Genomic DNA, 27,731 nt, shown 5'->3' on the forward strand with positions numbered 1-27,731 from the left:
AGTTTCGCTTGAAACGCTGACTGAGTGGCTGGTCGTCGGAACCGGTAACCGATTCGCAAAACGGTTACGTTTGAGTAACCCTCATTGGAAGCCCGGACCACCCCCACGCTGCTGTGTTTACAAACTCAGTGCGCGGTGACGTCACGACGCACGCGCGGGCGGTGGGTGGGGGGAGCGCGCCGTGATGTCACGGCGCGTGCGCGGTGACGTCACGGGGAGACGGGTCGCCATGTCGGGCAGGCGTTGAGGGCGGCGCGGGGAGAGAGGAGAGCGGAGTGCGAGAGGCGAGCGAGGAGTGGGAGAGAGGGAGGGAGGGAGGAGAGGGGAGAGAGCGGGGAGAGGCGAGATCGTCTCCCGGCGAGGAGGAGGAGGAGCAGGAGGAGGAGAGAAGGGTGAGTTCTCCCGGGTCTCGGGCCCGTTGGGTGCCAGGCGGCGCGGGGTGCCGGCCTGTAAACACGAGGGGCCAGTGGGAGGGATGCGGCCTCCAGTCCCCGTGTCCCCGAGTCCCTGTCTTCTCTCTGCTTGTCTCTCTGCTTGTCTCTCTGTCTTCTTGTCTCCCTGAGTCCCGGTCTCATCCGTTGTACCGTTCTGTGGCTGTCTGCCTGCGCCGTCTCCCTTACTGCTTGTCTGTCAACTCTTGTTTACTTGGGCTGCTCGCTCGCCTCTCACCGTCGGCTCCATGTGTCTCTACCTCCCTCGCTCCATGTCTCCCAGGGTCCAAGTCACTCCGTCTCCCAGGGTCCAAGTCACTCCGTCTCCCAGGGTCCAAGTCACTCCGTCTCCCTGGGTCCATGTCACTCCGTCTCCCAGGGTCCAAGTCACTCCGTCTCCCTGGGTCCAAGCCACTCCATCTCCCTGGGTCCATGTCACTCCGTCTCCCTGGGTCCATGTCACTCCGTCTCCCTGGGTCCATGTCACTCCGTCTCCCAGGGTCCATGCCACTCCGTCTCCCTGGGTCCAAGTCACTCCGTCTCCCTGGGTCCATGTCACTCCGTCTCCCAGGGTCCAAGTCACTCCGTCTCCCTGGGTCCAAGCCACTCCATCTCCCTGGGTCCAAGCCACTCCATCTCCCTGGGTCCATGTCACTCCGTCTCCCAGGGTCCATGTCACTCCGTCTCCCAGGGTCCAAGTCACTCCGTCTCCCAGGGTCCAAGTCACTCCGTCTCCCAGGGTCCATGTCACTCCGTCTCCCTGGGTCCATGTCACTCCGTCTCCCAGGGTCCATGTCACTCCGTCTCCCTGGGTCCATTCCACTCCGTCTCCCAGGGTCCATGTCACTCCGTCTCCCTGGGTCCATGACACTCCGTCTCCCTGGGTCCATGTCACTCCGTCTCCCTGGGTCCATGTCACTCCGTCTCCCTGGGGTCCATGCCACTCCGTCTCCCAGGGTCCATGTCACTCCGTCTCCCAGGGTCCAAGTCACTCCGTCTCCCTGGGTCCATGTCACTCCGTCTCCCTGGGGTCCATGCCACTCCGTCTCCCAGGGTCCATGTCACTCCGTCTCCCTGGGTCCAAGTCACTCCGTCTCCCAGGGTCCAAGTCACTCCGTCTCCCTGGGTCCATGTCACTCCGTCTCCCTGGGGTCCATGCCACTCCGTCTCCCAGGGTCCAAGTCACTCCGTCTCCCTGGGTCCAAGTCACTCCGTCTCCCAGGGTCCATGCCACTCCATCTCCCTGGGTCCAAGTCACTCCGTCTCCCTGGGTCCAAGTCACTCCGTCTCCCTGGGTCCATGCCACTCCGTCTCCCAGGGTCCAAGTCACTCCGTCTCCCTGGGTCCAAGTCACTCCGTCTCCCTGGGTCCAAGCCACTCCATCTCCCAGGGTCCAAGTCACTCCGTCTCCCTGGGTCCATGCCACTCCGTCTCCCTGGGTCCAAGTCACTCCGTCTCCCTGGGTCCAAGTCACTCCGTCTCCCTGGGTCCATGCCACTCCGTCTCCCAGGGTCCAAGTCACTCCGTCTCCCTGGGTCCAAGTCACTCCGTCTCCCAGGGTCCATGCCACTCCATCTCCCTGGGTCCAAGTCACTCCGTCTCCCTGGGTCCAAGCCACTCCATCTCCCTGGGTCCATGCCACTCCGTCTCCCAGGGTCCAAGTCACTCCGTCTCCCTGGGTCCAAGTCACTCCGTCTCCCAGGGTCCATGCCACTCCATCTCCCAGGGTCCATGTCACTCCATCTCCCTGGGTCCATGTCACTCCGTCTCCCAGGGTCCAAGTCACTCCGTCTCCCTGGGTCCATGCCACTCCGTCTCCCTGGGTCCATGTCACTCCGTCTCCCAGGGTCCATGTCACTCCGTCTCCCTGGGTCCATGCCACTCCGTCTCCCTGGGTCTATGTCACTCCGTCTCCCAGGGTCCATGACACTCCGTCTCCCAGGGTCTATGTCACTCCGTCTCCCAGGGTCCATGCCACTCCGTCTCCCTGGGTCCATGCCACTCCGTCTCCCTGGGTCTATGTCACTCCGTCTCCCAGGGTCCATGTCACTCCGTCTCCCAGGGTCCATGTCACTCCGTCTCCCAGGGTCTATGTCACTCCGTCTCCCAGGGTCCATGCCACTCCGTCTCCCTGGGTCTATGTCACTCCGTCTCCCAGGGTCCATGTCACTCCGTCTCCCTGGGTCCATGTCACTCCGTCTCCCAGGGTCCAAGTCACTCCGTCTCCCTGGGTCCATGTCACTCCGTCTCCCTGGGTCCATGTCACTCCGTCTCCCAGGGTCCATGTCACTCCGTCTCCCTGGGTCCATGTCACTCCGTCTCCCAGGGTCCAAGTCACTCCGTCTCCCTGGGTCCATGTCACTCCGTCTCCCAGGGTCCATGTCACTCCGTCTCCCTGGGTCCATGCCACTCCGTCTCCCTGGGTCCATGTCACTCCGTCTCCCTGGGTCCATGCCACTCCGTCTCCCTGGGTCCATGTCACTCCGTCTCCCTGGGTCCATGTCACTCCGTTTCCCAGGGTCCATGTCACTCCGTCTCCCAGGGTCCAAGTCACTCCGTCTCCCTGGGTCCATGCCACTCCGTCTCCCTGGGTCCATGTCACTCCGTCTCCCAGGGTCCATGTCACTCCGTCTCCCTGGGTCCATGTCACTCCGTCTCCCTGGGTCCATGTCACTCCGTCTCCCAGGGTCCATGTCACTCCGTCTCCCAGGGTCCATGCCACTCCGTCTCCCAGGGTCCATGTCACTCCGTCTCCCAGGGTCCATGTCACTCCGTCTCCCAGGGTCCATGCCACTCCGTCTCCCAGGGTCCATGTCACTCCGTCTCCCAGGGTCCATGCCACTCCGTCTCCCAGGGTCCATGCCACTCCGTCTCCCAGGGTCCATGTCACTCCGTCTCCCTGGGTCCATGTCACTCCGTCTCCCAGGGTCCATGTCACTCCGTCTCCCAGGGTCCAAGTCACTCCGTCTCCCTGGGTCCATGCCACTCCGTCTCCCTGGGTCCATGTCACTCCGTCTCCCAGGGTCCATGTCACTCCGTCTCCCAGGGTCCATGTCACTCCGTCTCCCTGGGTCCATGTCACTCCGTCTCCCAGGGTCCATGTCACTCCGTTTCCCAGGGTCCATGCCACTCCGTCTCCCAGGGTCCATGTCACTCCGTCTCCCTGGGTCCATGCCACTCCGTCTCCCAGGGTCCATGCCACTCCGTCTCCCAGGGTCCATGTCACTCCGTCTCCCTGGGTCCATGCCACTCCGTCTCCCAGGGTCCATGCCACTCCGTCTCCCAGGGTCCATGCCACTCCGTCTCCCAGGGTCCATGCCACTCCGTCTCCCTGGGTCCATGTCACTCCGTCTCCCTGGGTCCATGTCACTCCGTCTCCCTGGGTCCATGCCACTCCGTCTCCCAGGGTCCATGCCACTCCGTCTCCCTGGGGTCCATGACACTCCGTCTCCCGGGGTCCATGCCACTCCGTCTCCCTGGGTCCATGCCACTCCGTCTCCCAGGGTCCATGCCACTCCGTCTCCCTGGGGTCCATGACACTCCGTCTCCCTGGGGTCCATGCCACTCCGTCTCCCAGGGTCCATGCCACTCCGTCTCCCAGGGTCCATGCCACTCCGTCTCCCAGGGTCCATGCCACTCCGTCTCCCAGGGTCCATGCCACTCCGTCTCCCAGGGTCCATGCCACTCCGTCTCCCAGGGTCCATGCCACTCCGTCTCCCTGGGTCCATGGTTAACTGGACCCCTGTCACTCTGAGTCCTTGTGACCCTCTTTTACTCGGTCTCGATGTCCCAGAATCCCCGTCGTCTGGGTCCCCGAATCCCCGTCTCCCCGTGATCCTGGCTCCTCGTCACATCTCCCTGGACCCCTATCGTTCTGATCCCTGCCTCCTGTATTTCTGGGTCTTCTCCGCCTCGGTCTGGCCTCCTCATCCCTGCTCTGCCCAAGTCCCCTGGCATCCCGTACCACTGAGATCCCAGTCTGGTTTCGCAAAAATCTCGTGGAAACAGACAAAGATCCCCCGTGTATCATCGCTTCAACAGATTGTTGGAGAAGTGCTGTTCGTAAGCACCTCTGAAGGCCTCCACGGCACATGAAGGGGGTCGGTGGCCAGCACACATCCAGATGGAAAGACCTCATCAGTAACACACCTGAAGATACCGTTGTAGTATCTATAGCAGGTGTAAAGGTGTGTGGTAGCATATCAATAGATACCGAGTCTCATTAATCCTTTTCAGAAGGATCCTCTTACATTGCGACTTTTTGGCAATTCTATCAATGAGTGTTTGATTTCATGTGAAAGGAAACCAGAGAACCCAGAGAAAACCTACCCCTCATGCGAGGGGATGACACTCAACTCTCCTCTCAGATTCAGTCCGTTTCTCTACGGCCATCTCTCCTGCTAGTTTACAGCTCCAAGCCTCCCAACACATAACATCACCAGATAGTCTTCAAACTCTAAATGCTATAACCAGGCTCACCCTGCTCACCTGTTGACACCTGATGAGATCCGGCGCATTCAAGAAGATTTGTATAAGTTGAACTTTCACTGTCGTGTCCGCTTTGCAGGTGTGAAGAGGAGGAGGAGGTGACGGTGGCCACATCCCGGCGTGACCTATCCCCGCGACCCTGTGCCCAGCCCGTGACCCCGTACAGCGGTGCCGAATGGTGATCGGAGCGGCACCCCGGGGTCACCGCTGCCCTCCACTCGCGGAGGTCGCCCGCCCTCGCCGTGGTACGTGCCGCCACAGCCGCCGCCGCAGCCGCCACCGCCAGCATGTCCGACGGTGGGAGGAAGTGGGGCTGCGATTACTGCACCTACGAGAACTGGCCCTCCGCCATCAAGTGCACCATGTGCCGCGCACCCAGACGCAGCCCCAGCATCATCTCTCCTCCCGAGGCCGGCACGCCGGGCTCGCCGGACGATGGGCGCTGGCGCCGCGTGCTCACCGACGTCTCCCCTAGCGGCGGAGGAGGAGGCGGCCCAAGCGGGGGGACGCCCATCATTTGCCCGGACGCTGACGACGTGGTGGGCGGCGGCCTCGGCGGCCTCGGCGGCCTCGGCGGCCTCGGCAGCCTCGGCGGCGGTAACGTGACGGCGGACTCTGCCGGAAAGTGGAGCTGCGCCACGTGCACGTACATGAACTGGCAGCGCACCGCGCGATGCTCCCAGTGCCTGACCCAGCGCGGCGGCTGCCGCACCGTCACCGCCACCATCGCCGCGCAGCGGTCTCCCCGCGGCGGCAGCCCCGGCGATTCTCCCGGCGCGTCCACCACGTGCATCGCCCGGCACCGTCGCGGCGGCGGGGCCTCGCCCGTGTCGCCCGAGCACGTGGAGGAGATCCTCAACAACGACCGCAACCGTGCCGCGGCGCCACCGGCCCTGGCCCCGCCGCCATCGGCGCCGGCGCCCCCGCCAGCGTCCCGCGCCCCCGTCTCCCCCAAGTGGATGTGCGCCACCTGCACCTACGAGAATTGGCCCAAGTCGCTCAAGTGCTCCGTGTGCGCGCACCCGCGGCCCAACAACTACGAGGCGGTCGAGCCGGAGCGAGTGGCCATCGACGCTAGGGACGCCGAGAGGGCCGCCGCGCTCATAGAGCAGGAGCGGGCGAGGAGGCGCGCCGCCGGCGGCGGCACGGGCAGCGTGGTCGGTTTGGTGGGCGCGGGCGGCGGGGGAGGGGGCTGCGGCGCGGGCATGCGGCGGTCTCCGTCGTCGTCACGCCGTGATCCGGACTCTCCGCTGCTGGATGTCCCGCGGATAGAGTTTGCTGGCGCCGTGGGAAATAACCGTAAGGAGGATCGCGAGGTGGACTTCAAGCGACTGAAGCAGATCAAGAACCGCATGCGCAAGACCGACTGGCTGTTCCTGAACGCGTGCCTGGGTAACGCAGCGCCCACGTCTCCCACGTCTCCTGCCCCCCCCTCCCCGAAGCCCCCACCTCCCTCCCTCCCTCCCAGCCTGTCCCAGTGGGGGGCACCATACTGCCTATTTACATTTTGCAGCCGAGTCTGGAGTCTGGGTTAGAGCCCAGTGTCCGGTTTCATGAAACAAGTGAATTGAAGGTCACTTAGCTTACACTGGTTTAGATGGGAATCCCCATTAATCGCATGTCATCATCCTTTAACATCACTCCCCCATCACTCCCATTATCACCCCCGTCTTCTTCCATTGTCTCCACCCCCATCATCCTCGTTGTCATCTGCCACCATCTCCCACGGTCTCAAACCAGATCCTCATCATCCATAATTATCTGAGACCACTGCCCCCTCCCATCATCTCTCCCCATTATGTCATATCACCACCCCCTCATCCTTACCCGTCACCCTCCATCATCTCACAATATCCTTCATCCCCCCATAACCCCCACCACCCATCACCCCAACCCATTGCTCACCCTCCCATCACTGTAGCTGAGAGCGACGCTCAGCAGGGAAATTAATTCTCGGATGAGCCGCGCTGCTCAGGATTTTACCGGCCACCCCTGCGGGGCTTCGGATTAGCGGTGACCTCTCAGCTCGCACTGAGAGTACACGGGGAGAGCAGGGAGTACACAATGCGTACAGAGTGTACACGACGAGTGCTGACAGTACCCATCTTTGTTGAGTGTACACAGGTGTGTGCAGAGAGTGCGCGGAGTGTGTTGAGATTGTCCAGCTGCCGCAGCGTACATGGGGTTTAGACACCTGGGGTAGAGCAGCAAGTACACAAGTGTGTGCTGAGAGTACATGGAGTGTGTTGAGATTATTTGAAGTGTGCAGAGAGTACACATCTTTCACTGATATACAGGATGTGCTGAGAGGACACAGTGTTTCCGAGAGTACACAGCAAATGCTGAAAGTGCTTAGAGTGTTCAAGAAAGTGCTCAATGTACGTTGAGAGTATTCTGCTCTCACTTGGAACGCACGAGGAGTGGCAAGTACACACCTGTGCTGAGTGTCGACGGCAGTGTGCTGTGAGTACGCACCTGTGCAGAGCATACACACCTGTGCTGAGTTTCCATGGCAGTACGCAGTGAGTACACACCTGTGCAGAGCATACACACCTGTGCTGAGTTTCCATGGCAGTGCGCAGTGAGCACACACCTGTGCTGAGTTTCCATGGCAGTGCGCAGGGAGTACACACCTGTGCTGAGTTTCCATGGCAGTGCGCAGTGAGCACACACCTGTGCTGAGTTTCCATGGCAGTGCGCAGTGAGTACACACCTGTGCTGAGCGTACACACCTGTGCTGAGTTGCCATGGCAGTGTGCTGTGAGTACGCGGCTGGTGCCAAGCCTGCGTAAGAACTGCACATCGATGCACATTACGTCGCTGCGGGTGGGGGGGGGGAGACAGGGGGGTGCCAATGGCAAGTCCGCACACGCCGCTGCCGCCGCGGGCGGGCGCTACGGCACATGGCACGATCTCGGCGCCGCGTTCCCACGACCGTTAACGAGCAGCTCGTTAGAGAGATGGACGCCAGCGCCGCCACCGCGAGAGCAGGCCGGTGCTGCACCTCCCGGCGAGGCAGGGAGACGGTGGCCCAGCTATTGAGTAGTGCGCAGGTGGTACACCTGCACAAGGGCCCACAAGGCAGCAAGGGTACAGGCGCCGGACTATGGAGATTGGGGCGGTAGGGGGATGGAAATTGGATAGAGGCCCCCCATTTCATTCCTTGCACCAGGGCCAATGCCAACCACGCTACACCACTAAAACCCGTCGTCGGCTTACATAATGACCTATATATAGACTTGCGTAGAGACCCGTAGAGTCGTATAGAGACTTCAAGATTCACACAGTCCAGTCAAAGTGATTTCCTGCTCTAATGAGCATTGAGGTGTGACTCCTCTTCCATTTACACCCTGAGCCAGTGGTGGAAGTTCCACATTCCTATGGCAGAGGGTGAGTCTATCCATCGGACAACCACCGTTGACTTGCCCACAGAGTGGTACTTCGCATAGAGCCTCATAGACTAACAATGAACCCACAGGCTATCATAGCACCTCTAGACTAGCAAAGGACCCAGTGGTTTGGCTCGCGAGTGTGCAGTTCCTTCAACTGCACTCGGTCTCTCAGACTGGAGGGGCCTATGCGGTGGGGTCATTCGATGAATCGGGGGGGGCCGGGGGGTAAAATTGGATTGGGTGAAGGTAGCCCCTCATTTCATTCCTTGCACCGGGACCCATGCCTACCATGCTGCGCCACTGCTGGGAATGGCACGGGTGCGGCGGGGGTGAAGGAGGATGGAGGACGTCGCCCTAGGACCCATCTGTGCGTGCCGTTTGCGCCCGCTGTTTAGCCAGCTGCGTGCTGTGGCGCATGTTGTTTCGCCGGCTGTGTGGAGTTGTTCTGCACCTGCCCCTTGCTCGGCGTTAGAGTTGGGTTGCCGTTTGTTTTTGGGGAGCTGGGCGGGTAAGACGATCTGTCCTGTGGTGGCGACAGCGGCAGCAGCAGATTCGTTCTCGGCCGGTCAATGCCTAAATAGTAGCTCCCGGGAGACAGGGGGAGACATAGATCTTCCCGTTCCTCCCTGCACCACCCTGCGTCTCCCCGTACCTCCATGCATCACCCCGCATCTCGCCATGTCTCTACACCTGCCTGCTTCTCCCCCTGGCTCCCTGTGCCTCGCCCGCCTATCTGTGCTGCAAGCAGCAGAGCAGTGTGAGTGCCACTCTTCTTTTCCTGAGCCTGTGCCACCACTGTCCTTGAGGCTCCCCATTACTCAACAGTTTACGATAAGAGATGTAATCTATGTTCTCTGGTACCGGTGTGTCCGTGTGTGCCACCGCGTGTCCTTGGGAGCCCTTCTGTGTCTCCCGCTCGCCACGTGTACCTGTGTGTACATCTCTTGTCCCTGCGTTTCCTCTTGTGGCCCTGTGTTTTGTATGGCTCCATGTGTCTATGTGCCTCTGTGTGTGTCCCTGTCCCCACGTACCTGAGTGTAGCTTTGTGTCTGTGTGGCCATGCATCCCGTTACCCCTCTCCATGTCCCCGCTTACCTGGATCTATTTCCATCTCCCCGTGTCTATAAATGGCTGAGTCGATCTCCGTCACCCCTCGTCTCCACGTACCGTTGTGTCTCCATGACTCCACGTGCCCGTGTGTCTCTGTATCCATGCGCACGTGTCTCCATGTCTCCACATGTATCCATTTCCACACGTGTCCGCGTATCTCCACGTCCCCGCGTCCCGGTGCTCCCCGCCGCGTCTCTCTATCGACGCTCCGCATTGCTCAACAGTTTGACAACAGAGTTCAAGTTGTCTCTGGTCCCCGTGGGACCCCCCCGTGTGGTGTCCCCGTGACCCCCGTGCGGCCCCGCGTCCCCTCCCCTGCATGCGTCACCCAGGCGTGGTGGAGGGCGACTTTGCGGCCGTGGAGGCGTACAAGTCTTGCGGGAGCGACATCGCGCGCCAGCTCACGGGAGACGAGGTGCGGCTGCTCAACCGGCCCTCGGCCTTCGACACGGGACACACGCTCGTGCACCTGGCCATCCGCTTCCAGCAGCAGGACATCCTCGCCATGCTGCTCGCGGAGGTGCGCAGATCCCCTCTCGTGGGACGGCCATCGCCAGCACCATCACCGGCGCCGAGCACATCCCTCACAATCATCACCGGCACGATCGCCAGCGCGGTCGCCAGTACCCTCCTTCCCAGAGACACCAAGGCATCAACGCCGCCGCTGCCACCATCACCGGCCCTCATGAACGTTGAGCCCATTGCTGTAAATGCCACCGTGACTGCACCAAGCCTTTCAGTGTCACCCTCGCGGACGTCATGTCGTCACCGTCACCAAATGTTACCTCCGCAGACACTGAGCCCTCAGTATCACATTCACCGTCACCGATACCATTGCCCGTACTGAAACGGTTACTATCACAGGTGTGCTGTGTGTACCTGGTGAGGGCTGGACAGGTGTGCTGTGTGTCCCTACAGGTGTGCTGTGTGTACCTACAGGTGTGTTATGTGTCCCTACAGGTGTGCTGTGTTCCCATGTGCCCCCAGGTCTCCCAGCACGCGGCCAAACGAATCCCGGCGTTTGTGTGCCCGGAGCTGACGGAGCTGATCCGGCGCGAAGTTGCCACGTCGCTCCACCAGCGCAAAGGCGACTTCCCCTGCCACTTTCTGTCTGACCTCCTGACCTTCACGCTGCCAGCCGGTGAGCCACGGTGTGCGAGACGAGGTGCCACGTGTGTCGTGAGGAGTTTGATGTTCTGCGCTCTGTGGTGTGCGGCGTGATGCGGTGTGTGTTGCGCGGTGAAATGCGATGTGTGGCGTGATGCGGTGTGTGGTGCGTGGCGTGATGCGGTGTGTGGTGCGTGATGTGGGTGTGGTATGCGTGAAGGCGGAGTATGTTTTGTGGTGTGGGGTTTGCGCCATGTGGTGGGTAAGCTGGGTATGTCGTGGTGGTGGTTAGCTGGGTTTGTGGTGGTGGTTAGCTTTTGTATGTGTGGTGGTGGTTAGCTGGGTAGATGTTCATGTGATGGTGGTAGGTGCTGATGATTGTGCTAAGCGGTTGTGTGGTTGTGGTTGCCGTGGCTGCAGAGATCGAGGAGCTGCCCGGACGCGTGCAGGAGAAGCTCTACGATGAGCTGCTGGACCGCGACGTGCAGAAAGGTGAGCTCTCACCCCACGCTCACCCCACGCTCACCACTCGCTCGCCACTCGCTCGCCACATCTTCACACCTTCATTTCTAAGTGTGTGTGTGTTCTTGGTGAGTGGTATATTCTCTGTGAGTGTACTGGGTGAATGTGTGTTGTGCCCTCGGCGGGTTAGTGAGCAGGTGAGTGAGTGGGTGAGCGAGGGGGCGGGCGGGCAAACGAGCCACTGGCTGCGTTATTTTAGGCCCCAGTGTCTGGACGCGACTGTGGCCGTGTTGGCGTACGCTGATGTGAGCCATTATTTCCACCGCCACTTCACCCCTCCTCCCCCACTGCGCTTTACCCCCCCCCTCCGTCACCCCCCCGCCCCCTTCCTCCCTCGCCCACTGGCCCACGGGAGGAGCTGTTTGTGTTGGCACAGACCGCAGCCCCCAGGCTTCCTGAGCTACATCACAGGGCCTGACAGAAACCCCCCCCCCCCGTGCCTGCAGCACACACGTGTATACAGACACTGTATACACACAAGGACAAAGATCCCCCACGTAGCCCCAACAGACCATTGGGGAAAGTGCTGCCAGTGAACGAGCGCCTATGAAGGCCGGTACGGCGCACAGCCACACGTGGTGTTGCCGGAACCACGCCCGGCCGCCTTTGTCTCCCCAGTGCTGATGTTTACACGCCGCACCAGGTGCTTATTTAAGGCTGAGGCGACCTACTAGGCAATTCTCAGGACCAGTTAAAATATATTTGTCGCTGTTATTGGTCACGAGTGGGAATTGAACACGGATCACGGGGATCATAGCGCATTGTGCTCACCCACTGTGCTACTGCTCACACATATTACACAACCAAAACACCAGCCGCCATTGGCCACTAAGTTGCTGTTATGTCACCACAGCACTTGGGTGCAGTTTGAGGCCACGTGAAGTGTGGAAGGTTCACTGGCATGAGGTCATGGGACAGACGCAGGTGTTTTGTGTTGACTGACTGATATGACTGGTTTATGCATCATCTGCACTCCTCACTGCGCCAATTTGCTGCGTTTTAGCGGCCCGGTGCTTCGCTCGTTGTGAGCGTCATTCCTCTGCCCTCCGTTGTTGTTGAAGGGTGCCTCCAACTGCTAAGTAGCGTCCTTTACGAGCCACCTCCCTAGACGCCGATCTTGACACCGCTTGTACCAGTGATCGGAAAGTCGACTCGGTTACAGATCCTCCTGTACCGGATCAGCCCATCTCTTCCCTTGCCCATGCCCTGCCAGTTAAGCACCCTCTATCCGGCCAAACAGAAGCTGCTTGGGCATGCATTGGATGGGCATGCAGGCTACATGTCCCATCCAACACAGCCTTGCCTGGCGGAGAAGCTCACCAACGGGACTTTATCCAAATATTTCAAGGATTTGTGAGCTTCTCATACAATCCAACCTGGTTAAACCAAGGATGGATCGTAGGCAAGCCACCCTGAATGTTTCAAACCAGTGCAGATGTTCCTTCAGAGGGGTCCAGGCTTCGCAAACATAGGAAAGGGAGGGCATAACTGTCGCTGAGAAGACCTGGAGCTTAGTCTGGAGCAACAAGCCAGGTAGCTTCAACACAGTGTTATGACTGATCGGAGTGAAACATCTGCTGCTCGTCAGCACACAGCCGAGGTACGTAAACGTATCCACTCTCTCTATAACCACCCTGTCACTCATGGCGAGTGGCCGGAGGGGAGTATTTGATGACACAATACCCAGGAAGTTGCTTTGTTTTTGTGGGGCTGTTGGTTAGTCTCCACCTCTTTGCCACGGCACATTCCAGGTTCAGCAATAGATTCCCCAACTCAGAATGTGCAGCAATTACAAGACCATCAGCATACATAACATGGTTGACCAAGAGGGAGACATGCCTTGACTGCACTCAGGCATCGATCAGCCTCCCATTGTATCTCTAGCAATTTTAAATTCCTTCTGTACAACCATGGAAAGCTTCTCAAACTACGTGGTGAAAAATATGTTACATAATTCAGGGGCCAGAGGACATCCCTGTCGCACCCCAAGGTGAACAGGGAATGGCTCTGACTCCTGGCTACGCAGCTTTACCCGGGCCTGCCCACCATCATGAAAATCCTTAATGATTGAGGGTCAAGGACCCCCAAAAGCACAAAAAAGAATCAATTCATGTTAATAACTACATAAACACACCCGTATACACAAAAAACAAAGACACCCACCTGCTTCCACACAAAATGACACGCACTATTTTGCTCACAAAAACAACGATCGAGTATTTAATGTTGATTAAACTGTTGGGTAAGTGCTGTTAGTGGGCACCTATGAACGCCAGCACAGTACACGCAATGGCGGAACCAGGATTTTCAGGTAGGGGGGGCAACCCCTCCAGCAATGAAAAATGATAGGAGTTGTTAGTAAGTAAGGAGTTGTTAGTAAGTAAGGACTTGTCCCTTGCTTTTTGTTCGACGCGTGTGCGGCGATGGCGCAGCCATCGATCGAGGGTCGAATTCGAACCGCGTTGTGTGATCGGCATCGCGCTCGCTGAAGGTGAATGCCTTCAGGGAAGTCGTGTATTGTATACACAACTGCGCACAATTCTGAGTCACTTATAACCGCTTTGCCGTTACATATTGCCAATTATGGACTCAGACTATTGTCCTATCATCTCATAATAATATACTACACAGTGGCAGTGGGGGTCGCAAAATGCCGATTTATTACTAATAAACCTCAATGATCCGATCGAAATTAGGGATTCGATCGGATCATTTGGAGGTCACGTGCCACTCCACCCCCCCCCCCCCCCACTGGCTCCGCCGGTGAGTACACGAGGGCACGAGTGGCCAACACCTTGCCTGGCCACCATTGTCTCCCTGAGTGCTGATCTTCGCACTCCACACCAGGTACTCAAACTGCGTTGTTGTCCTCCCCCCCGCAACTCTGATTAGCGCGGTTGGCTACGTACGGTGTGAAAGAAGTTCAACCATACATTAAGGTTGAGTCGACCTACTAGGGGACGCTCGGGTCCAGTTCAAATAATCACCACTGTTATCGGTCGTGAGCAGGAATTTAACTCGGGTCGCCGGATTCACACGGCAGCGCGCTAACCACTGCACTACCGCTCGCACGCACGCTCACACGCACGCACCCCCACGTGCTTGCACACGTAATTACACATGTACAAGTGCACGAGCGAGAGCGATGCCCAGGCACCCCACGCCGCTAACGAGCCTCGTGCACGCGGCGAACGTAAGGAAACATATGTGGCATAAACGTCTCTCCCAGGGTGGGGGGCAGCCTGCGGGCCGGGAGCCAGGGAGACGGGTGGGGGGCCTGGGGTGGGAGGGATTGTGGGGCGGGGGGGGCACCTCCAATAATGTTGCTCTTGTGGGGGTCAGATTGACAGATGCGTCAGCACGGTACAGCCGTGTGTACGCGTCTGTACGCGCGCGTATGTGTGCGTGCGCACGAATCGAAAATCTTCAAAGTTCACCTCGCCTGGCACAAGTGCTGCGGAGATCTGACTTTCATTTCGTGGTGAGCGACAGCTGTTGTTGTTGTGTGGTGCGTGAGTGTTCGTGAACCTGTGTTACCGCGCTGTGCTACGAATCCGGAGACCCGAGTTCGGTTCCCGCTCATGGCCAACACCAGTGACGATTATCTGAACCGGTTCTAGGCCTCCTCTAGGTCGAGTCAGCCTCAAATGAGTACCTGGTGCGGTGTGTAGTACATCTCCACTAGGGAGACAAAGGCAGCCGGGCGTGGTGTTGGCCACCCACCCCCCCTCATGTGTCGTACCGGCCTTCATAGGTGCTCACTAACAACACTTGCCCCAACAATCTGTTCAGGCTATACGGGTGATCTTTGTCTTTGTATGAGTGTGTTCATGTGTACTATATTTGTAAGTGTGTGGATTAGTGTGTGTTTGTAAGAGTACGAGTATGTACGTATGAGTGCGAGTGTATTACGATCGTGTATGTGTGAATGTGAACGTACATATGTGTCTGTGTATTAGTGCATATAAGAATGTGTGAGTGTGGAGATATATGTGTGAATGTGTGTGTATGCGTTAGTGTGTGTGTGTGCGCGCGTATTTAGATGTGTGAACACACGGACGGCTATGCCGCTGAACTGGCAGATGCCGCAGCCAGCACGGGAATCCCTGCCACGGCCGTTAGCTCAAGGTCACCTTCATTCGGCACACCGCCTCCCGCAGCCTCCCACCATCAGCGAATCATCAGCAGCAGCAGCCATGGTCAATCCACTGCTGGATGAAGGCCTCCCCAAGAAGCTGTTGCCATCTGTCACGATTTTGCGACGCGACTCCACATGGCACCCATGTGTCATGAGCTGCTTTCATCGCTCCGTCTCTCTAGTCAGCGTCCTCTCTCGCGTGCTTTCCCTCCCTTGGTCCGTCGTTCGTCGTTGACCGTCAGCCGTCGTCCTTTCTAGCCGTGACGTGTCCGGCCCCAGCCCACTCACTTTTCTTCCACAGAATGATGCCGTCTTTGCCCTGCGTGTGTTCTCTAGTCTACGTGGTCCCTCTTTCTGTCTCGGCATAAAATAACATCTTATGATCATTGTTATCAGAGATGATGATGATGATGATTTGCTTAACACCACAGTGATGGGAGACTTAATGAGTACTATTATACTAAAAATGTAAGGCCGTGAACAAAAACAAATAGCCCCCGCATCGCCTCTCGCAGACTGTTGGGGAAAGTGCAGTTAAAGAGCTCCGATGCACGGTGCAGGCCACAACAGGACTTGAGGCGATGGGTGGCGAACAACTCGGTGGACGTTCGGTATCCCGTGACGTCATTCGCAAGAGCAGTCCGTTGTGTGCCGGCGTCGCGATCCTCATTTTGCCAATTGAGAAAGATGGAGCCGCAAATCACTCGCTAGGGATTGCGCATATCTCGACCAATCATCGCCCCCTAGTGGCAGTAGAACTATGGCCGCTGGCAGGCCACGTGCACCAGAGGTCGCAAACGGGTACCCGATACCCGTACCCTACCCGATACCCGGCTACCCGTACCCGGCCGGGTATGGGTACCCGTTTGCGAACCTGGTGCGGCCGGGTACGGGTAGGCCGTCAGTCACTGGTGAGTAACCGTTTGTCACTCACTTCCCAACGTCTTGTCTCTTCTCACAATTCAAGTTCCTAGAATCAACCCACCCGCGCCTGCAACATGGCTTCATCCCAGAGGTCGTAATCGGGTACCCGATACCCATACCCTACCCGATACCCGGCCGGGTACGAGTAGCCGGGTATCGGGTAGGGTACGGGTACGGGTACCCGTTTGCGACCCTGGTGCGGCCGGGTACCGGTACGGGTAAGGAATCAAAACCCGTTTGCGACCTCTGACGTGCACTGCATCACCTTGTGTCGCACAGCGACAGCTGCCACTGGGGGGGCCCTTCGAATGTTTGAGATGAGGTGCGACACATGAGGCGTTCTACTTTTCTGAGGCATTTCAGCGGCGCAATATAAATGCAACATTAATTTATTTAATCTTGATTTAGGTTTGTGCACTGTTTTATGCAGGTTTTTTTAATGCAGTTGTTTTGTGCTGATTTCTATTTGCTTAATCATTGTATGTCGTTTCCATGTACGTATGTTGAACTTCTTTCACACCGTACGCAGCCAACCGTGCTATATGGAGGTGTGGGGGAAGAACAGCAAACTAAACACAAAAGGCAGTTCTTACGAAATTAGTTTCCAATCTACAGTATATTTAAAAGTGCATAGCTCCAGTCACTTCCTATTATCGGAAGGAAGTGTGTTCCAGACGGCCGCAGAAGTGCATCTGGAAGCGTGTAAAAGCAGTAACTGTTTTTATTCGATGGCTAGCCAAAAGACGCTGTGAGGATGAGCGGAGCTCGCATGATGGTCTATACTCCTTATGTTATTGCTTTTATCGTTTTGGTCACCCAGGTCACCACTGTCGAGTCCTAACCTGGTTGAACAAAATAAACGTGAAATATTAAGAAAAGAAGAATATGAGATTATTATCCATCCCCAAAGTGGAAGTGGAACTGCGTGTTGAGCTCCTGGAGATGCCCCGCAGCAGTGCGTGGTAAAAGGTCGGCACACGAACCGACCCGGGCAACCGTGCCCGCGAGTTCGCGGGTCAACGGCGGCCCTAACCCCGACCTCCCGACCTACCCCCCCCTGACCCCGCCGCCCGTCCCGACCCGTGGGCACGCAGAGCTGGAGGAGGAGTCTCCCATCATCAACTGGTCGCTGGAGCTGAGCGAGCGTCTCGAGTCGCGCCTGTACGCGCTGTGGAACCGCACGGCGGGGGACTGCCTCCTCGACTCGGTGCTGCAGGCGACGTGGGGCATCGACGACAAGGACTGCGTGCTTCGCAGCGCGCTGCGCGACAGCCTCCACGACTGCTCCCATTGGTGAGAGAGTGGCGTGTGTGCGCGCTGTGTGTGCTCGCTGTGTGTGCGCTGTGTGTGTGCGCGCTGTGTGTGCGCGCCGTGTGTGCGCGCCGTGTGTGCGCGCCGTGTGTGCGCGCCGTGTGTGCGCGCCGTGTGTGCGCGCCGTGTGTGCGCGCTGTGTGTGCGTGCTGTGTGTGTGTAGTGTCGTGTTCATAATAAAGGTTTTGGGTTAGATCGCGTAAGTATAAATGTGTCGTAACCCTCCACCCCCCCCCCGACACAGACAATTAGTAAGGGATTTGTCACATAAACAAAACGCCAACTAGTCACTACTTCAGCCCACCGGTGTGTTGGAGAGTAAATCCACAACATTTACAATTTGAGTAGTTTGACGCTTCGCTGGTAATTACAACCAGCATCATCGGGCGATTTGCTAAAAATAGAGCAAGATGACATCATCACTGAACCCATCAGGTGCAGAAATCAGAGGAGGGGATGGTTATTGTAATTTATAATAGATTAGTAAACAGTTAATTAATATGTGTTCCCTCTATAAGCAATTGTAGTTATAAGATGTATTACTTAATAATACGCTTCCAGGCCGCACTAAGCCTGTAGCTGTCAGAGCCGTTAAATTTATTTGCATTTCTCTCAATTTCAATGGATTCTCGAATTAGTCTTGGCCAGTAATAATTCGTTTTACATAACACTTCAACGTTATCAAGATCAATTGAGTGTCCTTGTTGGTATGTTCTGCAACTGCCGACAATTGTGTTTGAGAGTATTTAATATTTCGTTGATGTTATTTTAGTCTTACGCTAATGTTACGTCCCGTCTGTCCAATATAGCATCTGCCACGTAAGCAATTAATCCGATGTTGATAACTTAGGCAATTAATCTTTAGTACAAGATACTCGTTTTTTTATTTTGTGTACCGTGCCAAATCTTACATCGATTTTTTACTTTTCCAAAACTCGAACTATTTTGTCAGTTACTCCCGCGATATATGGTATTTTAATAGTGTTAATAACTTGAACGCTTTCAGCAGTATTTGCTGTTCGATCTTGGTTTGGCATTCAATGCTCTGTTAATTTGAGCATTATTGTAGCCATTCAATCGTAAAGCTTCTTTCACATGTTTAATCTCTTTCCTCAGACTTTCACCATCTGACACTGTTTTAGCCCAATGTATGAGCATCTTAATGAGAGAGGATTTCTGTGCGGAGTGATGATGCAAATCTGCATTCAAATAGGCATCAGTGTGCATTCCTTTTAAGTAAACGCTGTCCGAGCAAAATATCCAGGAAAGGGAGTGTTATTCACCTACATTTCCATGGTGAACTGGATGGCCGGGTTTTGTGAATTGGGATGATTGATAAAGTCATTAAGTGTATTTTTACCATGTGGCCAGACAACCAAAGTGTCATCTACATATCTAAACCAAAAAGATGGTTTTAATGTACTTGAAGCAAGTGCTCTTGCTTAAAAGTTTTCCATGTACAGATTCGCTATAGCAGGAGACAAAGGAGAGCCCATTACTGCTCCTTCCTTTTGTTTAAATAAATCACCTGATTGGGTTCAGAGATGATGTCGTCTTGCTCTATTTAAGACTGGAAGCAGGTGGATGGGTTCACTATTCTGGCAAACGCCAGATGATGCTGGATGTAATTGCCAGCGAAACGTCGTACTACTCAAATTGTAAAAGTAGTGGGTTTACTCTCCAACACACCGGTGGGCTGAAGTAGTAACTAGTTGGCGTTTTGTTTACGTGACAAATCCCTTACTAATTGTCTGTGTCGGGTGGTGGAGGGTTACGACACATTTATACTTACACGATCTAACCCAAAAACCTTTATTATGAATAACATTGGTCGCGAAAGCCTGCTACGTGTTAAACTGGTAGTGTAGCGGTTAGCGCGCTGCGCTACGAACCCGGTGACCCGAGTTCGATTCCCGCTCACAGCCAACACCAGTGGCGATTATCTGACCCGGTCCTGGGCCTCCCCTAGGTCGACTCGGCCTCAAATGAGTACCTTGTGCAGTATGTAAACATCGCTGCTGGGGAGACAAAAGCGGCGAGAACCCGTATAGGCCGTGCCGGCTTATGGGTTCTCGCAAACAGCACTTGCCCCAACAGTCTGCTAAGGCTATACGGGGGACCTTTTTTTGTGTGTGTGCTGTGTGTGTGGTGTGGTTAATGTGTGGTGTGTGTGTGGTGTGCTGCAGTATGGTATAAGATAGTGTACGTGGGGCAATGCGGTGTATCCGTGATTACACCACGAAAACCAAATGCACATCGGTGACTTGGGCTACGGGGGACCATGTAATGATGACAGTGACGACGACGAGATTGCGCTGTTTGGAGGGTGTCGCGGGAAAGCAGCAGCATTCGCGTGGGTGTCGCAATCAGGCGGTGTGTGCGGCGTGTGCGGTTTGAAGGTTCTACACCCGTTGGAAGGAGTGGGAGTCGTGGTCATCGCAGAGCTTCGGCCTCCACTTCTCCCTCCGGGAGGAGCAGTGGCAGGAGGACTGGGCCTTCATCCTCTCGCTCGCCAGCCAGGTCAGTCCCGGGGCGTGCCGGTCGTGCTCAACTCGGGTTGGCCCCAGGCTGGCCACACCGCCCTTGCTGCAGCTGAGATGGGTGCTTAACGCGGGCGCCGTGTTCTCCTGTGATCTGGAACGTAAAAACGAACCATGAGTTCATCCTCAATTCCATCCCAATTACGCAATCGGCGCCAACGTCACTCGGCGAGACGTCCACTCGGAGGAGAGCAGCGCCAACCCTATGTGTTGGAGAACGTCTCACGGAAGTGGGCACCACAGATCTACTCCGATGTCCTTCCAGTGACCTCTGGTTCAGACCGTTAGGGGGGCAACACTTGGCCACCAGCGCCCTCCTGTGGTCTGAACCACGGCAGCCGAGCAAGGCCCGCACCCCTCGGCAGCCCGCACACCGTGCCGGTCCGGCCTGTGTTCGTGTGTGTTAATGTGCTTGCGTGCGTGTATGTCAATGTGTGTCTTTGTGCGGTCGGGCGTGGTGCTGGCCACCCACCCCCTCGCCTGCAGTGCCGGTCTTCATAGGTGCTCGCTAACAGCACTTGCTCCGACAGTCTGTTAAGGCTACACGGGGGATCTGTGTCTTTGTTTGTTAGAGTGTTGGCGTGCCGGTGTGTTTGCGGAAGCGCGTGTTGCTTTGTGCGCCGTCGACACTTCTCGGCATGGCTCGCCTAATTTTATCGCTCGCGAAAGGAGTGTTTATTCCCCTTCCGTTTTTATCGGAGACATTAACCGATTGCAATTACCGCTCAGCAGTGGAGGAGCGCGCCTGCTTAACGCAATAAATCCCGCTTTAACGAGGCGCTAATGAGGCCCCGGGCCTGCTCGTATTATGCTAATTTTAATGACGTGTCTGATTTACGCAAATTGGGGGAAATTGCCGGCGCGTGGTCCGTGCGCGTCTCGTTCACTTTCCCACGGGTTTGGTTCACCGTCCGGTAGGGGGGCTGCCTGTCCCTCGAAGCGGCAAATTAATTTCGCCGCCCCTGGTTCATCCACGGCACGATGTCGACCATGGTGGGGGGGGGGGGGTTGTTTGACCGTACTCTGCCAGTGCGGGTTGGGGATGTGGCTCCTAGGATCGGTTCAGATATCGCTCGTCACTGATGTTGGCCGTGGTTGGGAATCAAACTCGGGTCGCCACGTCGTTCATCGCAAAGCTAAGCGCTGCAGCTCTTGCTCCAACAGTCAGTGTTGTGCGACACTGTGTGTGTCACCGTGTGCTACGGTTCACATGTGAGCTGCGCTTTGAATACGGTGACCCAAATTCGATTCCTGCTTATTGCCAACATCAGTGATGATTATCTGAACCAGTCTTGAGCCTCTCCTAAGTCGACTCAGCCTCAAATGAGGGGGACAAAGTCAGCCAGGTGTGGTGCTGGCCACTCATTCCCTCGTGTGCCTTACCTGCCTTCACAGGTGCTCGCTCACAACACTTGTCCCAACAGTCTGTTAAAAGCTACATGGTGGATCTTTGTCTTTGTGTGGATACAGCCGGGCTCCAGCCTGGAGCACACGCACATTTTTGTGCTCGCCCACGTGCTGCGTCGTCCCATCATCGTCTACGGAGTCAAGTTTTACAAGAGCTTCCGCGGGGAGACGCTGGGATATGCTCGCTTCCAAGGTCCCACATTCACCGCCCGCACGTCCCGCACACACCATGCACACCCCGCACCCCATCAACATCCCGTACACCCTGCACGTGTCTAAATCGTCCACGTCACGTCACGTACACCCAACATCACTTCCACACCCAGCGCATGGTCCCTGCCCAACACGTGTACGCGTGCACGAGCGCGCCGAGTGAGCTTCCAGCGATGCACGCGGTACGAGGGAGCGCGCGTGTGCCTGCATGCGTGCGTGCGCAGGCGTGTACCTGCCCGTGCTGTGGGAGGCGAGCTTCTGCTGGAAGTCGCCCATCGCGCTGGGCTACACGCGCGGTCACTTCTCGGCGCTCGTACCCATGGAGAGCGAGGGCTACGTGAGCCCCGGCGCCGGCGCCAACATCGGCGGTGGTGGCGGCGGCGGCGGTGGCGGCGAGGATGAAGGCACCGTGACCTTCCTGCCGCTGGTGGACAGCGAGCGCAAGCTGCTCCCCGTGCACTTCCTGTCGGCCTGCGAGGTGAGAGACGTGGGACGCCGTGGGAGTCACTGCGTACGTTTGCTGTTGGCGCAACCGTTCTCGGGCGATACAGTCAACTGCTTAATGTCGACAGGAGTCGGTTTGAACAAGGCTGTAAGAAACCCTGGGTAGGCACCCGATCTCTTCACTGTTGCTCTGAACCTGTACAACATCTTGACCCAATGCGTTTATACCCAGGGGTTCAAATAATATTTTGTATTTTCCCCCCGGGGTGAAAATTCTACGAGGTAAAAATTGTCTCACATTTCAGTGGTCGCTCGCTGGTGCTGCAGACTGTTTGCACGTTCTCCCCGTGGTGGCATGGATTTTTCTCCGGGTCCTCCGGTTAGTCCCTCCACATAGAGAATCAAATCACATGTTTAGAGTATTTGACTGCTATAAATTTCCACGTGATAAGCCACGTCGTTGAGCTGTCATTTGTGGCCAGGTCACTTCTTAATAAGAGCTATACAGCTCAGTGGGCCTTACATGGTAAAATAAAAAGTAGTTTAGTAGTTTAGACTGGCGCTAAATCCCTTTCCTTCTCCCCCTCCTTCCTCCCTCCTCTTTCTTCCTCTTTCTCCTCCGTTCCGCTCTTCCATCCCGCAGATCGGCAGCGAGGAAAACCAGGAGCGGCTGCTGCGGCACTGGCTGGACTGCTGCGTGACGGAGGGCGGCATCCTGGTGGCACGGCAGCGCGTGTCGCGGCGCCGCCACCCGCTCGTCACGCAGATGCTGGACAAGTGGCTGGAGCGCTACAGGCACCTGCAGCCCCGCGGCCCGGGGGGGGCGCTGTCGGACGGGGAGGAGGAGGACGAAGAGGACGAGTGACGGCGGCGGTGACGATGATGAGTGACGCCGGCGGCGGTGACGATGATGAGTGACGAAGAAGTTGCTCGTCCATTGCCGGCGTTTATGGGGCGCTAATCCGCTCTCCACCTCGTTCCACTGTGCCCGCACCACGATGAACAGCACCCTCGGTGGAAACGAGCACGAGGGAGGGGCGGCGGTGCTTCATCCTCTCTTCGCGAACCGCCCCCCCCCCACCCAGCCCTCTTTTCTCCAGCACCACGAGCCAGCACTATAGCCCATTGCGAGGGAGGTCACAGGTCAAGAGTTATGAGTAGGTCATATGTCAGGAATTGTGGCGTTGCCAGAAGTCGGCGGTGGGTGAAAATTATGAGGAGGGTCGGAGGTCGAGGCCGGTGGCCAGTCGAGTCGGGTTTCCGTTAACCCTCAAACTCGGCGCTTGCAATTGCGGGTGGAATGGAATGAGACGGAACGCGATGGAACACAAGCCGCTGTGGTGGAAGTGGCGGAGGTCACCATCGGGCTTCGGGTAGTTTGAGCCCAAGACGACACACCAGGACAGCACGGGAGCGACGCGGCGAGGGACGAGTGGGGGGGGGGGGGGGTACTGAGTGAGCGAGTGAGTTCCTGCCGGTGAGTTGCTCATCACGTCGTCAGGGTGGACGTTTCACTGTACAAGGACGAGTTTGCAGGATGGGACACCCTGCCCTATGTGACCCCTCCTGGGTCAGGACCCTTGAGGTCACCTGCCCACGCTGAGGTTAATTACTACAAAGAGACACATGCACACGCACAGACACAGGCGAATACACAGCACATAAACACGTACACACATGCACAAATTACACACCTCGATGAGCACACAGAGAGATGGACACACAGACACACAGGCGAATACACGTAGACATACCCAGTACGCAGACACACACACACAAACTCACGCATAAACATAAGCACAGATGTAACAAAGACATGTCTATGCAGACACGTAAACATACGGACAATCATAAATATATCGACACGTTTACAAAGACACTCAAGGGGTTGTTACGGTGAGACACAACAGGGCTGACACTACACACGATCGTCGGTACCACGTGATATCTGAACCTGTCCTGAGCTGCCGCCTCCTCTTGGTCGACTCAGTCTCAAAACGGAGTCCTCGGTGTGCCAGCGACTGGGGAGGTGGGGCCCGGCGAGGCGGTAACCACAACAACACCTCCTCCTCGTGTGCCATGCTGGCCTCACGAGGTGCTCGCTGACACACGCAGCACTTGCCACCCCCCCCCCCCCCCCGCGTGGTCTGCAAGGCTTGGTGGGGGACGTTCTTGACGCGCTGCGTACACGCTGTGTACACGCACGCATACACACCGTGTATGCTGTGTACACGTCGTGTGTATGCTGTGTACACGGCGCGTGCGCACACGCCCCACGCACGCGCAGGGTCGATTCAGCAGTTAAATACACGTGGCTGAATTGGTATCGGTTCGGAAAATAATGTTAAGTTAAAAGAGAGTCTCCGCGCAGTGGTGACACGCCTCGCAGCAAGAATCGCCCGAGTTTGAGTCCCGACTCGGATGCCCCTTTCTGTGTGGACGTCGTTTGTCCTCCCCCTGCTTCTCCCCTTTCCTCTCCGTTCTTCAGTGTCCTCCCATTGCAAAAAGAAACCCCAACAACAGTGTAACTGGTATCACATGGGACCCCTCTTTCCAGTTTCAAACTATAAGAATATGTTCTAACCTTTCTGGCAATAACCGGTATTGGTCAAAACATCCCAGTGCTGCAAAAGCTCCCTGCAGAATTATTCAATTGAGATCACACGGCAACAGCAGCAGCAACATCGCCCCCTATCTGCTGTGAAAAAAATTGAATGGCAGGACCCTCTTTAAAAAAAAGAGTCTTGAGGGTCCGTGAGGCTGTCGTGGGTTAACAAGCGTCGTCGTCATAACCGCGGCCGAGCCTGGCAAGAGGAGGAGGAGGAAGAGGAGGAGGCGGCTAACGTGTGTCAATGAGTGAGAATATATCAAGCTGCTTTAACAACACACACAGATGCCTGTGTGTGTGTGTGCGCGCGTGTGAGTGGAGGAAACATCCAGTGTGCGTGCGTGCTCGATGTTTACTGTACTCACATGTGCGTATGTTTGGGTGTGTGTGTACGTGTCCCAAGAGTGTGTGTGTCTGTATATGCGTGCGTCTTTGTGTAGGTCTGTGCATGTTTGTATTTTTGTATGTGTGTCTCAATGTGTGTCTGCCGCTGTGTTTATACACACAGCCCAGCACACAGCACACACAATACACTGTGTACATAATATACATATAGAACACGCCAGTAGGTAGTAATTAAAAGGAACATGACCTTTGAGAATGAATTGCTCCCTCACCTTGTTCATTAATCATTGACCTTGCTGCCGAGTGCGATTTCATAGACTTGTTAAGAATGTGACGGATTCAAGCTTCTTTATATTTCACAGTTTAAGCACTCGCTCCTTGCCTGCCTCTACCCCCCCCCCTCCTGAGTGCAGGTGCATGTACCCCCGTCCCTCCACCCCTTTCGGCCCAATACCTCTCCCTCCCTTCCCTTCCCTCCCTTCCCTCTCCCTCCCTCTCCTCTCCCTCCCCCTCCCCCCTCTCCCGCCCCCCTCTCCCGCCCCCCTCTCCCGCCCCCCTCTCTCCCTCCCTCTCCCTTCCTGCCATCCTCCCGTGATCCCCGCTCCCCCATCCCCATTACCCCCTTCATTCCCCAGCATTAGCGCTTGGTTCTGACTGATGTGTGTACGAAGGGCGGTGCTTTACGTTGCCTGTTCATAACTAGCGTGTTGCGATGAGTCTGTTTTTGATTATAGCCTCTTGTGAAATTATCCACCACTCCCCCATGTGGCCACACCGCCTCGCAACGATCAATGAATTATTCGAGCCCCATGGGGTCCTGCGTCATGGATTCTGAGTACAGGGTCCCAAGGTGTTCTAGATCATTGAATGTTCGCCCCCAAGTTCCTGGGTTCTAACCCCTAGGTCCTGAGTTTAGAGCCTTGGGTTCTGCGTCATGGATTTAGAGTCCATGGTCCCCTAGGTTCCTGGAGTCTGGATCCTGGGGTTCTCAGCCCTGTGGTTCTCAACCCCAGCATCCTGAGCCATGGCTCTTGAGTTCAGGGCCCTGGGTAACACAGATACCTGGGTTCATAGGTCCTGGGTCCCTGTGTCTGTGCCACTAGACTTGGGCCGAGTGAGGCGGTGAGGCCTCTCCCCTATTATTTATTCTGTCGTTGCGGCTGCGTCAGTATTCACCGCTGCCCGGGGAGGGTGGAGATCTGTGAGCAGAGCGCCCCGTTTCCGGAGGTCCCCACATCCCCTTCTGAGAGTTCAACTGTCCCCACAGGTCGCTATGTTCACGACCCCCCCCCCACCCGTATTACCAAGTCCCCAATTCCCCGCGTCCCCCCTGGGCGAGGGATACCGCGTGACATCATCCCCACGCCCTTGGTCCAGACCCCCAAACCCTCGCCAAGGGGCTGGGGGATGAGGGTCGCAGGCGATATGAACTTTAAAACTGATAGCGAACACCAAGTTAAAGTGCGTGTCCTAGCAAAGCGCTGGAGGTGGCAATATGACTGGGGGGTGAAGGGGGTCGCCACAGAGAGGACTACAACTGCGGGGCTGTGAAACCTAAAGGATTGGGCTCGTGCTGGGGGCTTATTGCCCCCCACCCCAATGAAACGCGTTTGGCGGTTGTGTTGGGGTATTACCTGGTCATCGTGTGCAGGTGGCACGTGCTAGTGTAGCCCACTCACACCTATGGGCTCTGAAACCTGGGCTGTGCTCACAGGAGGACGTCTCAAGGGGAGCGGCTCGACACGAGCTCCCTGCTGCTGCGAACCCCGAGTGGAGGTTTGCCTTCAGGGCCTCTTGCCTCCTGAATGTTCCGCCGCGTCCACTTTTGTCGCATTTTTCAGTGTTTTTTTCGTTTTGCGGAGTTTTATTGAACCTTGAGCACAGACCGACACGGGGAGGGTGATGCCAACATCCGAGTCTTTAACATCGGGTGACATCCCTCCTCCGGGGCCCGGGAGCTCGACGCGAGGAGTCCCGAGGCAGGGAAGGCGTAGTTTCAGCCGGGGTTTACCTGGAAATTAATTCTGTACCCGGCACACCACATCCAGTAAACCTATCGATGTGGCTGTGGTTGCTACCACACGCGCACCTTATTCCAGGAAAATGTTGTGAGAAATTCAGCCCTGCAATTTGGGGATCCGGCCTGCGTTTGGGATTCGCTCTGGGAGTGAAGTTGGTGGGGTCTGGGAAGTGGTTATACGTTCCCCCTGTCCCCTCTGAACCCGTGTCCTCCCCCCTCTCCCCAACCGCGTACTCCCTGGCCCCCCGTGCTGTTCCCATGTTCCGTGACCCCGGGCCGTGTACCTCCCAAATAAATTACCTGATTTGACTCCCCGTGAGTCGAGCCGTTCTTTATGGGATGGACAGCTGATCGACCATCACTACCTACATCACACCACCCATCATTGTAATTTAATCATCGTTACAATCTCATCAAGCACCTTCATCTCATCATCACCCACACTCGCACAAACATACACACCTCTTCCACTCCGTCGGGCGGCGGTGGCTCTGCCCGCCTGTGTTCCAGCACTGTGGAGAATCTCACCACGCCCATGACTGTCAACACCGGCATCACCATCCATGTCATGAACACCGCCGACACCACCATCCCCATCATCGGCACCACCTCCATCACTATGCTCGTCATGCTATTAAGCCACATTTTCTATCACCACATTCATTACCCCCATAATACTGGTAGGAACCTCCTGGTTACACCAGACCACGGGATTATTGTGTCCGTCCGTC

General features: G+C 56.6%; 1 protein-coding gene across 3 annotated transcripts; it reads left to right on the forward strand.

Annotated features, from left to right (window-relative positions):
* The first annotated feature begins 220 nt into the window (after window positions 1–220).
* ZRANB1 (zinc finger RANBP2-type containing 1) lies at window positions 221–27,303 on the forward strand. 3 transcript variants are annotated; one of them, XM_078855277.1, is made up of 10 exons: window positions 221–392; window positions 4,999–6,311; window positions 9,754–9,941; window positions 10,382–10,562; window positions 10,949–11,020; window positions 17,207–17,405; window positions 19,823–19,943; window positions 21,434–21,563; window positions 21,808–22,061; window positions 22,671–27,303. In XM_078855277.1, the coding sequence occupies exons 2-10, from the start codon at window positions 5,207–5,209 to the stop codon at window positions 22,890–22,892; spliced, it is 2,472 nt and encodes an 823-aa protein (XP_078711403.1). In that variant the 5' UTR covers window positions 221–392; window positions 4,999–5,206; the 3' UTR covers window positions 22,893–27,303. The 3 variants fall into 3 exon arrangements, with proteins under 3 accessions (XP_078711403.1, XP_078711404.1, XP_078711405.1); XM_078855278.1 differs by having other exon boundaries at window positions 5,069–6,311; XM_078855279.1 differs by having other exon boundaries at window positions 223–392; window positions 10,409–10,562.
* The last annotated feature ends 428 nt before the right edge of the window (window positions 27,304–27,731 follow it).

This window comes from Lampetra fluviatilis, chromosome 4 (genome assembly GCF_964198595.1).
Source record: "Lampetra fluviatilis chromosome 4, kcLamFluv1.1, whole genome shotgun sequence".
Classification (NCBI taxonomy): Eukaryota; Metazoa; Chordata; class Hyperoartia; order Petromyzontiformes; family Petromyzontidae; genus Lampetra; species Lampetra fluviatilis.